At 45.3% G+C, this 13,478-nt stretch overlaps 1 protein-coding gene across 1 annotated transcript; it reads left to right on the plus strand.

The window, feature by feature from the left end:
- The first annotated feature begins 310 nt into the window (after nt 1-310).
- On the plus strand, nt 311-3,039 carry LOC109765706 (wall-associated receptor kinase 2). Its single transcript, XM_020321956.4, has 2 exons — nt 311-1,490; nt 1,606-3,039. The coding sequence occupies exons 1-2, from the start codon at nt 383-385 to the stop codon at nt 2,787-2,789; spliced, it is 2,292 nt and encodes a 763-aa protein (XP_020177545.1). The 5' UTR covers nt 311-382; the 3' UTR covers nt 2,790-3,039.
- The last annotated feature ends 10,439 nt before the right edge of the window (nt 3,040-13,478 follow it).

The raw sequence follows: 13,478 nt of genomic DNA on the forward strand, positions 1-13,478 counted from the left end.
TCTAGTTTTCATGTAACCTCGAGAGACTTCATATAACTCGTTGGACACGAACACATCTACTCCCTTTGTTCACAAATATAAGATGTTTTTATTATTTTAATATGAACTACATACAAACTAAAATAAATGAACAACACACTAAAACTTAAAACATCTTATATTTGTGAACCGAGGGAGTACATTCTTATCTTCTTAATACAATGAAATACAACAGTACTGTCCTTGAATGAGATATATATTCTTTTGCAAGTAGACAAGGCTAGTCAGTCAACGTGTGAATAGTGATGCGTGCACCTGTTTGGTGAAGCGAGAGGATAGATGGTAGTAGTACCATATAGGTGGGGGGATCGGTGGTAGCCAACACGCCCGCAGAAGATAGAAGATGGCGATGCCGGCAGCAGCGTTGACGGTGTTGCTGTTGCAGCTCTGCTTCTCGGCCACGGCAGTGGCTCAGGTCACCGGAGCTGCGCCGGGCTGCCCGACCATCTGCGCGGGCGTGAGTGTGCCGTACCCATTCGGCGTCAGGGAGGGGTGCTACTTGCCGGGCTTCAACCTCACCTGCGACCGGGCGCTCGGCCGAGAGCGGCTGCTCATCGGCGGCGCCGGCGGCACCCTCGAGGTCGCTGAGATCTCGCTGGCCAACTCCATGGTGCGCGTCATGGACACCGCTGGCGCCGTGAAGCTCACAGGCAGCGGGAACGGCACTGGCCTCGCGAGGCTCGCGTCCAGCGGCCAGTGGGGCGGGCTCGGCGCCGACGCCTTCGCCGGCCCGTTCGTGGTGTCGGGGACGCGCAACCGGTTGGTGGTCACGGGATGCAACCAGCAGGCCACGCTGCTCGGGGAAGGCGGCAACGTCATCGTCGGTTGCTCCGCCTTCTGCCCCGTCACCGACACGTTCCTGAGCACGATCTCCCCGGAGGAGGTCGCCGCGTGCGCCGGTGTAGGCTGCTGCGAGACGCCCATCCCCATCGGCCGCCCTTCCTACAGCGTGCAGCTCGCGGGGCTGGACCTGAACCAGGAGATGGACCTCCAGCTGCCTATCGCGGTGCGCATCGCCGAGACTGGCTGGTTCGAGGGCAACTCCGCCGGGCTGCTCAACAAGTCGCTCCAGGACTCCTCCAGCACGACGGCGATCTCCGTGGTGCTGGAGTGGGCGGTGGAGTCCAAGCGGCTCCTGCAACCCCAGGATACAGCGACGGGCTGCCCACAGGAGGCGGCGAGGAGCGTGTGCCGGAGCAGCCGCAGCACATGCCTCAACGTCACCAACAGCTACCGCACTGGCTACGTGTGCCATTGCGAGGAGGGCTACGAGGGCAACCCATACCTCGCCGGCGCCGGCGGATGCCAAGACGTCGACGAGTGCGCGATGCCCGGCAAGTTCATGTGCTCCGGCGTGTGCACCAACACGCCGGGAGCGTACCAGTGCCGGTGCCCGCCCGGCTCCCGTGGCAATCCCCGGATCAAAGATGGCTGCGTGAAATCATCTCTAGGTGAGCATATATAAGACCATTGATGATGGTACATATGTGAGCTTGCACGTCAGGGAGACAGGGATTGCATCGGTTCTTGCTCTGAACCATGACGCATTTTCTCTCACGTTTTCAGGTCTGGGTGTCGGCATAGGAATCGGCTGTGGTGCTGGCCTTCTGCTCCTGGTACTTGGTGTCTTTTTTTTGAGCCGGACGCTGAATCAGCAGAGGGCAAAAGTACTGAAGAAGAAATTCTTCAGGCAAAACAGGGGACATCTGCTGCAGCAATTGGTGTCGCAGAAGGCGGACATCGCTGAGAGGATGATCATCCCCTTGGTGGAGCTGGAGAAGGCCACCAACAACTTTGACAAAGCTCGCGAGATCGGCGGTGGAGGGCATGGCACGGTGTACAAAGGGATCATGTCCGACCTGCACGTTGTGGCGATCAAAAAGTCCAAGGTCGTCGTCCAGAGGGAGATTGACGAGTTCATCAACGAGGTAGCAATCCTCTCGCAGATCAACCATCGACATGTGGTGAAGCTCTTCGGGTGCTGCCTCGAGACGGAGGTGCCATTGTTGGTGTATGAGTTCATCTCTAATGGGACCCTTTATCATCATCTTCATGTGGAAGAGCCTGAAGCATCGTTGCCATGGGTGGAGCGCCTGAGAATTGCCACGGAGACTGCGAGAGCTTTCGCGTACCTTCACTCAGCCGTGTCAATCCCTATAGTCCACAGGGATATCAAATCTCAGAACATCCTATTAGATGGCACTCTCATAGCAAAGGTGTCAGACTTTGGAGCTTCGAGGTGCATTCCGATCGATGAAACAGGGGACGCAACTGCCATCCAAGGGACATTTGGGTATCTAGACCCCATGTACTACTACTCCGGACAACTTACCGAGAAGAGTGATGTTTATAGCTTTGGCGTTCTCCTCATGGAGCTGCTAACGAGGAAAAAACCGTGCTCATATCGATCGTCTGAGGAGAAAAGCCTTGTTGCATATTTCACCGCCTTGCTCGCGACAGGCGACCTCGCCAGTTTGTTAGATCCTCAGGTTGCGCAGGAAGGAGGCAAGATGGTTGAAGAGGTAGCTCTATTGGCAGCGGCATGCGTGAGGATGGAAGGGGGCCAACGGCCAACCATGAGGCAAGTGGAGATGGCACTCGAGAACCTTCGAGTACCCCATGAAAATGTCGTGATGTCTGATATGGATGCACCAAGTTATGCAATGATCGAAGGTGGAAGAATGGAGGAGGTGAGCAGACAATATAGCCAAGAAGAAGAATATTTGTTGTCATCAAGATACCCGAGGTAGTGACTGTGTTCCTGTGTGATATGCACATGGATCAAATGGCTTGTATGCTTTATGTTTTTTTTTCTTTTTCATTAAGGAAATAGTGAGGCTTGTATACAGCAAAGAAGACAAGCAGGAGTAGTAGCATGATGAATGCAAGAAAAAAAAAGAATAGGAAAGATAAGACCATTGGATGGCAACGAAGGGACGTTGATCGGGTCAGTCAATACATGCATGCATGCGGCCAACTGGTTGTGTGCAAGTTGTGACTAGTCTATGCTAACCGATTGTCGTTGTCCTATGCCCTTGATTGGGGTGGCAATATTACAGGCCCAAAACAGAGAGACGACGCGGGACTTGCATAGTAAAGTCGATGCATACACCTTGTGATTGGATAGATAGATATGAGTTGCTTAATTAGGATTCTCTATCAAGTGGTAGCAAGAGGCCATGAGTAAGCAGTAGCACACACTTGCATATACTCACATCGACTCATCTATATATATGTATATATATACTATATCACTAAGCTCCCTAGGATTGAAAGCCTCACAATTAATTAAGGTCTCCAATTGGAATTTGGTCACCCTATTTTAATCGGGTCAACAATTTCTCAAAACTCTCTTATTTAATTTTTTACACAATATATTATGCTTCCTAATTTTTAAATCTTTATAATTAATTGAGGCTTCAATTTAGAATTGGTCCACCAGATTTTGACTGGGTCAACAATATCTCAAGGAGCTCTCCCATTTAATTATTTTAGCTCTCTATGTTCCCTAATTTTAAAGCTCATTTATTCGATTGAGGTATTCAATTCTGGATTTGGTATGCGATTTTGATCGGTCAACGATTTTTCAAATGAATCAGTAGTAACCGGCCTATAAAACATGTATCAACTCCTCACCAACTCCTATCACCCAGAAAAAAGCGCCACCATGTGATACTATAGCACGAATATAGTACATGCAACCAACGATGAAAAAATATCCCCACATAAATATGGGTTGATTAGCGGAGAACACAAAATCGCACCGCGAAAGGCCCACCAAATAACCGCATTATAAATAAACATAAAACACACTCCATCATCTCCCCCACCGGTCAAACTAAATACTCCATCAGTTTCAAAATATAAGGGTTATTATTTTTTGGAAAGTCGTTTTTCTTTAATTTTGACCAAGTTCAGAGGCAAAAATATCGACATCCACAATATTAAACAAAAGAAATATGAAAATTCATTTCATGATGAATCAAATAACACCAGTTTGATATTATGAATTTTGATATATTTCTCTACAAATTTGATCATACTTAAAAAGGTTTGACTTTTCAAAAAAATTAATACATCATATATTTTGAAATAGAGTGAGTAAAGAAATTTAAGAATCCCAACAAATTCAACGGTGCAGCAAAGCGCGCCCAACCCTTCTAGTATACACGAGGATGACATTGTTTGAAAGCCCTCGTCACTAGAAGCACAAATATGCAAATGGATGTTCAATTAAAATTTTGGTTTATAAGATAAATTTATTTCTAACTTACAAACATTTGTGCAATCTCTGGTAAAGGTATTATGGATGAAGATAGTAAATGATTGATGTGACAAGATTGGTGGAATGCAGGGGAATAAAATTCAATTGAATAAGCAACATGCGTGAAATACAGCGGGCCAGACCTGCATGTGTCTGAATTTCCAAGAAATGGATGGCTTAGCTATGCACAGGATGCCCCGTGCATGGTAAGACATTATTTCTCCTGCTAGCAATGCTAGTTGATGTCACGGCTATAAATTGATCGAGGTCGAAGTCAACCAAAAGCTAAAAATGACATGATATATAGGAGTAGTTAGAATGAATGTGCTGTATGAATTGCCTAAAACTCTCAAGGGTGTGTTTAGTTGAGTAACCAAGCAGTGTGGAATGGCATGGTTCCGTTTCTGTGTTTGGTATAGGCGCGAGATGGAATGGAATGGTTTCAGCTTGGTGTTTAGTTGAGGAGGAGAGACGTGATTCAGGACCATGGTTCACCCGAATCTATGGTCTATGCCGTACGATTTAACATCATACTACATGTGGATCTGTGACATGCATGCCAACTGCATTTTTAATCAACTATGCATGGATCCTTATGAATAGACATGCATGCCAATTGCATTTTTTAATCAACCATGCATGGATCCTTATGAATAGTGTCTAGAAATCAATGGTGCCGGGTATAGGTTCGGCTGAACCATGGTTCCGTAAAACATTTTCGGTTGAGGAGATGGAATGGGATGGATCTGATGCTAGATAGAAATAGTGATGTTTCATGTAGGATATATTAAATTTTTCACATTAACTCCTTTGCATTTTCAGTTGCAATATATACAATTTTAGTCGTATTTCATTGGTATTCAGCACTTCCTTTTTTAAGTTCTATCTACACATGAGCAGCAAACTAATCAGCCAAGTACAAAACAATGAGAGTGTTGCATACATCCTGATCTGGCCGGGAAAGGTGTGGCCACCAAATCCAACCGAGCTTCCTGCCAAATCATCGCCACCACCCATGAGCTGTCCCAATTTCAGCCGCCATTGCACTGCTCTGCTTGTAGCTGACCTGTTGTTGCTGCTACGCTGCTCAAGATCCCATCCCTGCTAGAACGAGAAGTCGCTGCTTGCCACCGCGGCCTCATGCTCTTGGTTGTTGTAGCCACAACGCCCAAGATCGATCCCATCCGTCGCCGAGAAGTGCTCCGCCCCTAGCGCCGCTTGCCCCGCACCGCACATCCTCTCCGCAGCTAGTCCGCCGCCAGTTCGCCGCCGGTAGCTAAACCAGTTGCCTGAGAGAGACGAGAGGAGAGGGAGAGAGACGACAAGGGAAGGGAGAGGGAGATGGAGCAGTGGCGGCTGTGATGGAGACGACACAGACGATAGACGAGAGATATGAGCGGTTCTACGTGGTACCTCTCATTTGGAGGAACGTGTTGGTTCAGCATATCAGCGAAATTTTCTCTTCCTAGGAATCAAGACATTTCGGTTCTCCTCCCATCCCAACCAAACACGAGAACGCGGGTGAGGGGGTTGGACCCGTTCCATCCTACCTCGTGACACAAACCAAACACACCCTAACCTTCTGGAAAAGCCTATGTTCTCCTACATTGAGGCTAGTGCCTTCGTGGTGATATGCCTGTCAGTGTCTGGACCGCTTGTTTGACTTTGATGGTCGGTTCTCATGTGAATTGTGTCGTTTGGGTGTGTGTTTCATTGGCTCTGCCTTTGTATGTTTCTTTGTCCGGGATCTCCTGATCTCTCTCCTTGTGTTTCGTAGTTTAGTTGGCGCTTGTTGGGGAACGTAGCATGCAATTTCAAAATAAAATCCTACGCTCACGCAAGATCTATCTAAGAGATGCATAGCAAAGAGAGGGGAGAGTGTGTCCACGTACCCCCGTAGACCGAAAGCGGAAGCGTTAGGTTAACGCGGTTGATGTAGTCGAATGTCTTCACGATCCAACTAGTACCGAACGTACGACACCTCCGAGTTCAGCACATGTTCAGCTCGATGGCGTCCCTCGCACTCTTGATCCAGCAGAGGGTTGAGGGAGAGTTCCGTCAGCACGATGGCGTGGTGACGGTGATGGTGATGTGATCCGCAGGGCTTCGCCTAAGCACTACGACGTTATGACCGGAGGAGTAAACTGTGGAGGGGGGCACCGCACACGGCTAAGAGAACAATTGATGTGCTATGGGGTGCCCCCTGCCCCCGTATATAAAGGAGGGGAGGAGGAGGCGACCGGCTAGGAGGGGCGCGCCATGGGGGGGAGTCCTACTAGGACTCCACTCCTAGTAGGATTCGCCCCCCCTTTTTTTTTCTTACCGGAGGGGAAAAGGAAGGAGAGGGAGAGGGAGAGGGAAAGGGGGGCGCCGCCCCCTCCCCTAGTCCAATTCGGACTGCCATGGGGGGGGGGGCGCACGGCAACCCCTTGCGGCCTTCCTCTCTGTCCACTAAGGCCCATGTTGGCCCAATACATCCCCGGGGGGTTCCGGTAACCCCTCGGTACTCCGGTAAAATACCCGAACCACTCGAAACCATTCCGATGTCTGAATACTACCTTCCAGTATATGAATATTTACCTTTCGACCATTTCGAGGCTCCTCGTTATGTCCATGATCTCATCCGGGACTCCGAACAAACTTCGATCACCAAAACACATAACTCATAATTCAAATCGTCATCAAACGTTAAGCGTGCGGACCCTACGGGTTTGCGAACTATGTAGACATGACCGAGACACATCTCCGGTCAATAACCAATAGCGGAACCTGGATGCTCATATTGGTTCCTACATATTCTACGAAGATCTTTATCGGTCAAACCACTATAACAACATACGTTATTCCCTTTGTCATCGGTATGTTACTTGCCCGAGATTCGATCGTCGGTATCATCATACCTAGTTCAATCTCGTTACCGGCAAGTCTCTTTACTCGCTCCGTAATGCATCATCCCGCAACTAACTCATTAGTCATATTGCTTGCAAGGCTTATAGTGATGTGCATTACCGAGAGGGCCCAGAGATACCTCTCCGATACTTGGAGTGACAAATCCTAATCTTGATCTATGCCAACCCAACAAACACCTTCGGAGACACCTGTATAGCATCTTTATAATCACCCAGTTACGTTGTGACGTTTAATAGCACACAAGGTGTTCCTCCGGTATTCGGGAGTTGCATATCTCATAGTGAGAGGAATATGTATAAGTCATGAATAAAGCAATAGCAATAAAACTTAACGATCATTATGCTAAGCTAACAGATGGGTCTTGTCCATCACATCATTCTCTAATAATGTGATCCCGTTCATCAAATGACAACACATGTCTATGGTCAGGAAACATAACCATCTTTGATTGACGAGCTAGTCAAGTAGAGGCATACTAGGGACACTCTGTTTTGTCTATGTACTCACACATGTACTAAGTTTCCGGTTAATACAATTCTAGCATGAATAATAAACATTTATCATGATATAAGAAAATATAAATAACAACTTTATTATTGCCTCTAGGGCATATTTCCTCCAGTCTCCCACTTGCACTAAAGTCAATAATCTAGATTACATAGTAATGATTCTAACACCCATGGAGGCTTGGTGCTGATCATGTTTTGCTCCTGGAAGAGGCTTAGTCAATGATGTCTACTACACAACCTACTTCTTGTAGACGTTGTTGGGCCTCCAAGTGCAGAGGTTTGTAGGACAGTAGCAAATTTTCCTCAAGTGGATGACCTAAGGTTTATCAATCCGTGGGAGGCGTAGGATGAAGATGGTCTCTCTCAAACAACCATGCAACCAAATAACAAAGAGTCTCTTGTGTCCCCAACACACCCAATACAATGGTAAATTGTATATGTGCACTAGTTCGGCGAAGAGATGGTGATACAAGTGCAATATGGATGGTAGATATAGGTTTTTGTAATCTGAAAATATAAAAACAACAAGGTAACTATTGATAAAAGTGAGCACAAACGGTATTGCAATGCGTTGAAACAAGGCCTAGGGATCATACTTTCACTACTGCAAGTTCTCTCAACAATATTAACATAATTGGATCATATAACTATCCCTCAACATGCAACAAAGAGTCACTCCAAAGTCACTAATAGCGGAGAACAAACGAAGAGATTATTGTAAGGTACGAAACCACCTCAAAGTTATTCTTTCTGATCGATCTATTCAAGAGTCCATAGTAAAATAACACGAAGCTATTATTTCCGTTCGATCTATCCTAGAGTTCGTACTAGAATAACACCTTAAGACACAAATCAACCAAAACCCTAATGTCACCTAGATACTTCAATGTCACCTCAAGTATTCGTGGGTATGATTATAGGATATGCATCACACAATCTCAGATTCATCTATTCAACCAACACAAAGAACTTCAAAGAGTGCCCCAAAGTTTCTACCGGAGAGTCAAGACGAAAACGTGCGCCAACCCCTATGCATAAGTTCACAAGGTCACTGGACCCGCAAGTTGATCACCAAAACATACATCAAGTAGATCACGTGAATATCCCATTGTCACCACAGATAAGCACATGCAAGACATACATCAAGTGTTCTCAAATCCTTAAAGACTCAATCCGATAAGATAACTTCAAAGGGAAAACTCAATCCATTACAAGAGAGTAGAGGGGGAGAAACATCATAAGATCCAACTATAATAGCAAAGCTCTCGATACATCAAGATCGTGCCGAATCAAGAACACAAGAGAGAGAGAGGGAGAGAGATCAAACACATAGCTACTGGTACATACCCTCTGCCCCGAGGGTGAACTACTCCCTCCTCGTCATGGAGAGCGCCGGGATGATGAAGATGGCCACCGGTGAGGGATCCCCCCTCTGACAGGGTGCCGGAACAGGGTCCCGATTGGTTTTTGGTGGCTACAGAGGCTTGCGGCGGCGGAACTCCCGATGTAGGTTTCTTTCTGGGGGTTTCTGTATTTATAGGAATTTTTGGCGTCGGTCTCACGTCAGGGGGGGTCTCCGAGTCATCCACGAGATAGGGGGCGAGCCCAGGGGATAGGGCGCACCCTCCACCCTCGTGGATGGCTCGGGACTCTTCTGGCCCAACTCTTTTACTCCGGGGGCTTCTTTTGGTCCAAAAAAATCGTCAAAAATTGGCACGTCAATTGGACTCCGTTTGGTATTCCTTTTCTATAAAACTCAAAAACAAGGAAAAAACAGAAACAGGCACTGGGCTCTAGGTTAATAGGTTAGTCCCAAAAATCATATAAAACAGCATATAAAATATCCAAGATGGATAATATAATAGCATGGAACAATCAAAAATTATAGATACGTTGGAGACGTATCAGTCAACGGGTCTGCAACATTCAGATCCGTATGTATTTTGCAAATCTCTATGTCTCCCTCCTTGACTTGATCATGGATGGAATTGAAGCGTCTCTTGATGTGTTTAGTTCTCTTGTGAAATCTGGATTCCTTCGCCAAGGCAATTGCTCCAGTATTGTCACAAAAGATTTTCATTGGACCCGATGCACTAGGTATTACACCTAGATCGGATATGAACTCCTTCATCCAGACTCCTTCATTTGCTGCTTCCGAAGCGGCTATGTACTCCACTTCACACGTAGATCCCGCCACGATGCTCTGCTTGGAACTGCACCAACTGATAGCTCCACCATTCAATATAAATACGTATCCGGTTTGTGATTTAGAGTCATCCAGATCAGTGTCGAAGCTTGCATCGACATAACCATTTACGACAAGCTCTTTGTCACCTCCATAAACGAGAAACATATCCTTAGTCCTTTTCAGGTATTTCAGAATGTTCTTAACCACTGTCCAGTGATCCACTCCTGGATTACTTTGGTACCTCCCTGCTAAACTTATAGCAAGGCACGCATCAGGTCTGGTACACAGCATTGCATACATGATAGAACCTATGGCTGAGGCTGAGGCATAGGGAATAACTTTCATTTTCTCTCTATCTTCTGTAGTGGTCGGGCATTGAGTCAGACTCAACTTCACACCTTGTAACACAGGCAAGGACCCTTTCTTTGACTGATCCATTTTGAACTTCTTCAAAACTTTATCAAGGCATGTGCTTTGTGAAATTCCAATTAAGCGTCTTGATCTATCTCTATAGATCTTGATGCCCAATATATAAGCAGCTTCACCGAGGTCTTTCATTGAAAAATTCTTATACAAGTATCCTTTTATGCTATCCAGAAATTCTGTATTATTTCCAATCAAGAATATGTCATCCACATATAATATTAGAAATGCTACAGAGCTCCCACTCACTTTCTTGTAAATACAGGCTTCTTGAAAAGTTTGTATAAAACCATATGCTTTGATCACACTATCAAAGCGTATATTACAACTCCGAGAGGCTTGCACCAGTCCATGAATGGATCACTGGAGCTTGCACACTTTGTTAGCACCATTAGGATCGACAAAACCTTTTGGTTGCATCATATACAACTCTTCCTTAAGAAATCCATTAAGGAACGCAGTTTTGACATCCATTCGCCAAATTTCATAATCATAAAATGCGACAATTGCTTCGGACAGACTTAAGCATCGCTATGGATGAGAAGGTCTCATCGTAGTCAAATCCTTGAACTTGTTGAAAACCTTTTGCAACAAGTCGAGCTTTGTAAACAGTGACATTACCGTCAGCGTCAGTCTTCTTCTTGAAGATCCATTTATTCTCTATGGCTTGCCGATCATCAGGAAAGTCAACCAAAGTCCATACTTTGTTCTCATACATGGATCCCATCTCAGATTTCATGGACTCGAGCCATTTCGGGGAATCTGGGCTCATCATCGCTTCCTCATAGTTCGTAGGTTTGTCATGGTCTAGTAACATGACTTCCAGAACAGGATTACCGTACCACTCTGGTGTGGATCGTACTCTGGTTGACCTACGAGGTTCGGTAGTAACTTGATCTGAAGTTTCATGATCATCATCATTAGCTTCCTCGCTAATTGGTGTAGGAATCACTAGAATTGATTTCTTTGATGAACTACTTTCCAATTCGGGAGAAGGTACAATTACCTCATTAAGTTTTACTTTCCTCCCACTCACTTCTTTCGAGAGAAACTCCTTCTCTAGAAAGGATCCATTCTTAGCAACAAATATATTGCCATCGGATCTGTGATAGAAGGTGTACCCAACAGTTTCCTTTGGGTATCCTATGAAGGCGCATTTCTCCGATTTGGGTTCGAGCTTATCAGGTTGAAGCTTTTTCACAGAAGCATCGCAACCCCAAACTTTAAGAAACGATAGCTTAGGTTTCTTGCCAAACCACATTTCATAAGGTGTCGTCTCAACGGATTTAGATGTTGCCCTATTTAACGTGAATGCAACCGTCTCTAAAGCATAACCCCAAAACGATAGTGGTAAATCGGTAAGAGACATCATAGATCGCACCATATCTAATAAAGTACGGTTACGACGTTCAGACACACCATTACGCTGTGGTGTTCCATGTGGCGTGAGTTGCGAAACTATTCCACATTCTTTCAAATGAAGACCAAACTCATAACTCAAATATTCGCCTCCGCAATCAGATCGTAGAAACTTTATTTTCTTGTTACGATGATTTTCCACTTCACTCTGAAATTCTTTGAACTTTTCAAATGTTTCAGACTTGTGTTTCATTAAGTAGATATACCCATATCTGCTCAAATCATCTGTGAAGGTCAGAAAATAATGATACCCGGCACGAGCCTCAACACTCATCGGACCGCATACATCAGTGTGTATTATTTCCAATAAGTCAGTAGCTCGCTCCATTGTTCCGGAGAATGGAGTTTTAGTCATCTTACCCATGAGGCCTAGTTCGCAAGTATCAAGTGATTCATAATCAAGTGATTCCAAAAGCTCATCAACATGGAGTTTCTTCATGCGCTTTACACCAATATGACCCAAACGGCAGCGCCACAAATAAGTTGCACTATCATTATTAACTTTGCATATTTTGGCTTCAATATTATGATTATGTGTATCACTACGATCGAGATTCAACAATAATAGACCACTCATCAAGGGTGCATGACCATAAAATATATTACTCATATAAATAGAACAACTATTATTCTCTGATTTAAATGAAAATTCGTCTCTCATCAAACAAGATCCAGATATAATGTTCATGCTCAACGCTGGCACCAAATAACAATTATTCAGGTCTAAAACTAATCCCGAAGGTAAATGTAGAGGTAGCATGCCGATGGCGATCACATCGACCTTGGAACCATTTCTGACGCGCATCGTCACCTCGTCCTTAGCCAATTTTTTTTAATCCGTAGCCCCTGTTTCGAGTTGCAAATATGAGCAACAGAACCAGTATCAAATACCCAGGCGCTACTACGAGCATTAGTAAGGTACACATCAATAACATGTATATCGAATATACCTTTCACTTTGCCATCCTTCTTATCCGCCAAATACTTGGGGCAGTTCCGCTTCCAGTGACCAGTCCCTTTGAAGTAGAAGCACTCATTTTCCGGCTTAGGTCCAGACTTGGGTTTGTTCACTTGAGTAGCAACTTGCTAGCTATTCTTCTTGAAGTTCCCCTTCTTCCCTTTGCCCTTTTTCTTGAAACTAGTGGTCTTGTTAACCATCAACACTGATGCTCCTTCTTGATTTCTACCTCCGCAGCCTTTAGGATCGCGAAGAGCTCGGGAATTGTCTTTTCCATCCCTTGCATGTTATAGTTCATCACGAAGCCTTTATAGCTTGGTGGCAGTGATTGAAGAACTCTATGAATGACACTATCATCAGGAAGATTAACTCCCAGCTGAGTCAAGTGGTTATGGTACCCAGACATTCCGAGTATTTCTTCACTGTCAGAACTTCATATCTCTCAACTCGGGCATTTGCTTGAAATATTAACTTCAACTCCTAGAACATCTCATATGCTCCATGACGTTCAAAACAACTTTGAAGTCCCGATTCTAAGCCGTAAAGCATGGCACACTGAACTATCGAGTAGTCATCAGCTTTAGTTTGCCAGACGTTCATAACGTCCGCAGTTGCTCCTGCAGTAGGCCTTGCTCCTAGCGGTGCTTCCAGGACGTAATTCTTCTGTGAAGAAATGAGAATAATCCTCAAGTTACAGACCCGGTCCATGTAGTTGCTACCATCATCTTTCAACTTAGCTTTCTCTAGGAACGCATTAAAATTCAGGGA

This window comes from Aegilops tauschii, chromosome 5, assembly GCF_002575655.3.
Source record: "Aegilops tauschii subsp. strangulata cultivar AL8/78 chromosome 5, Aet v6.0, whole genome shotgun sequence".
Classification (NCBI taxonomy): Eukaryota; Viridiplantae; Streptophyta; class Magnoliopsida; order Poales; family Poaceae; genus Aegilops; species Aegilops tauschii.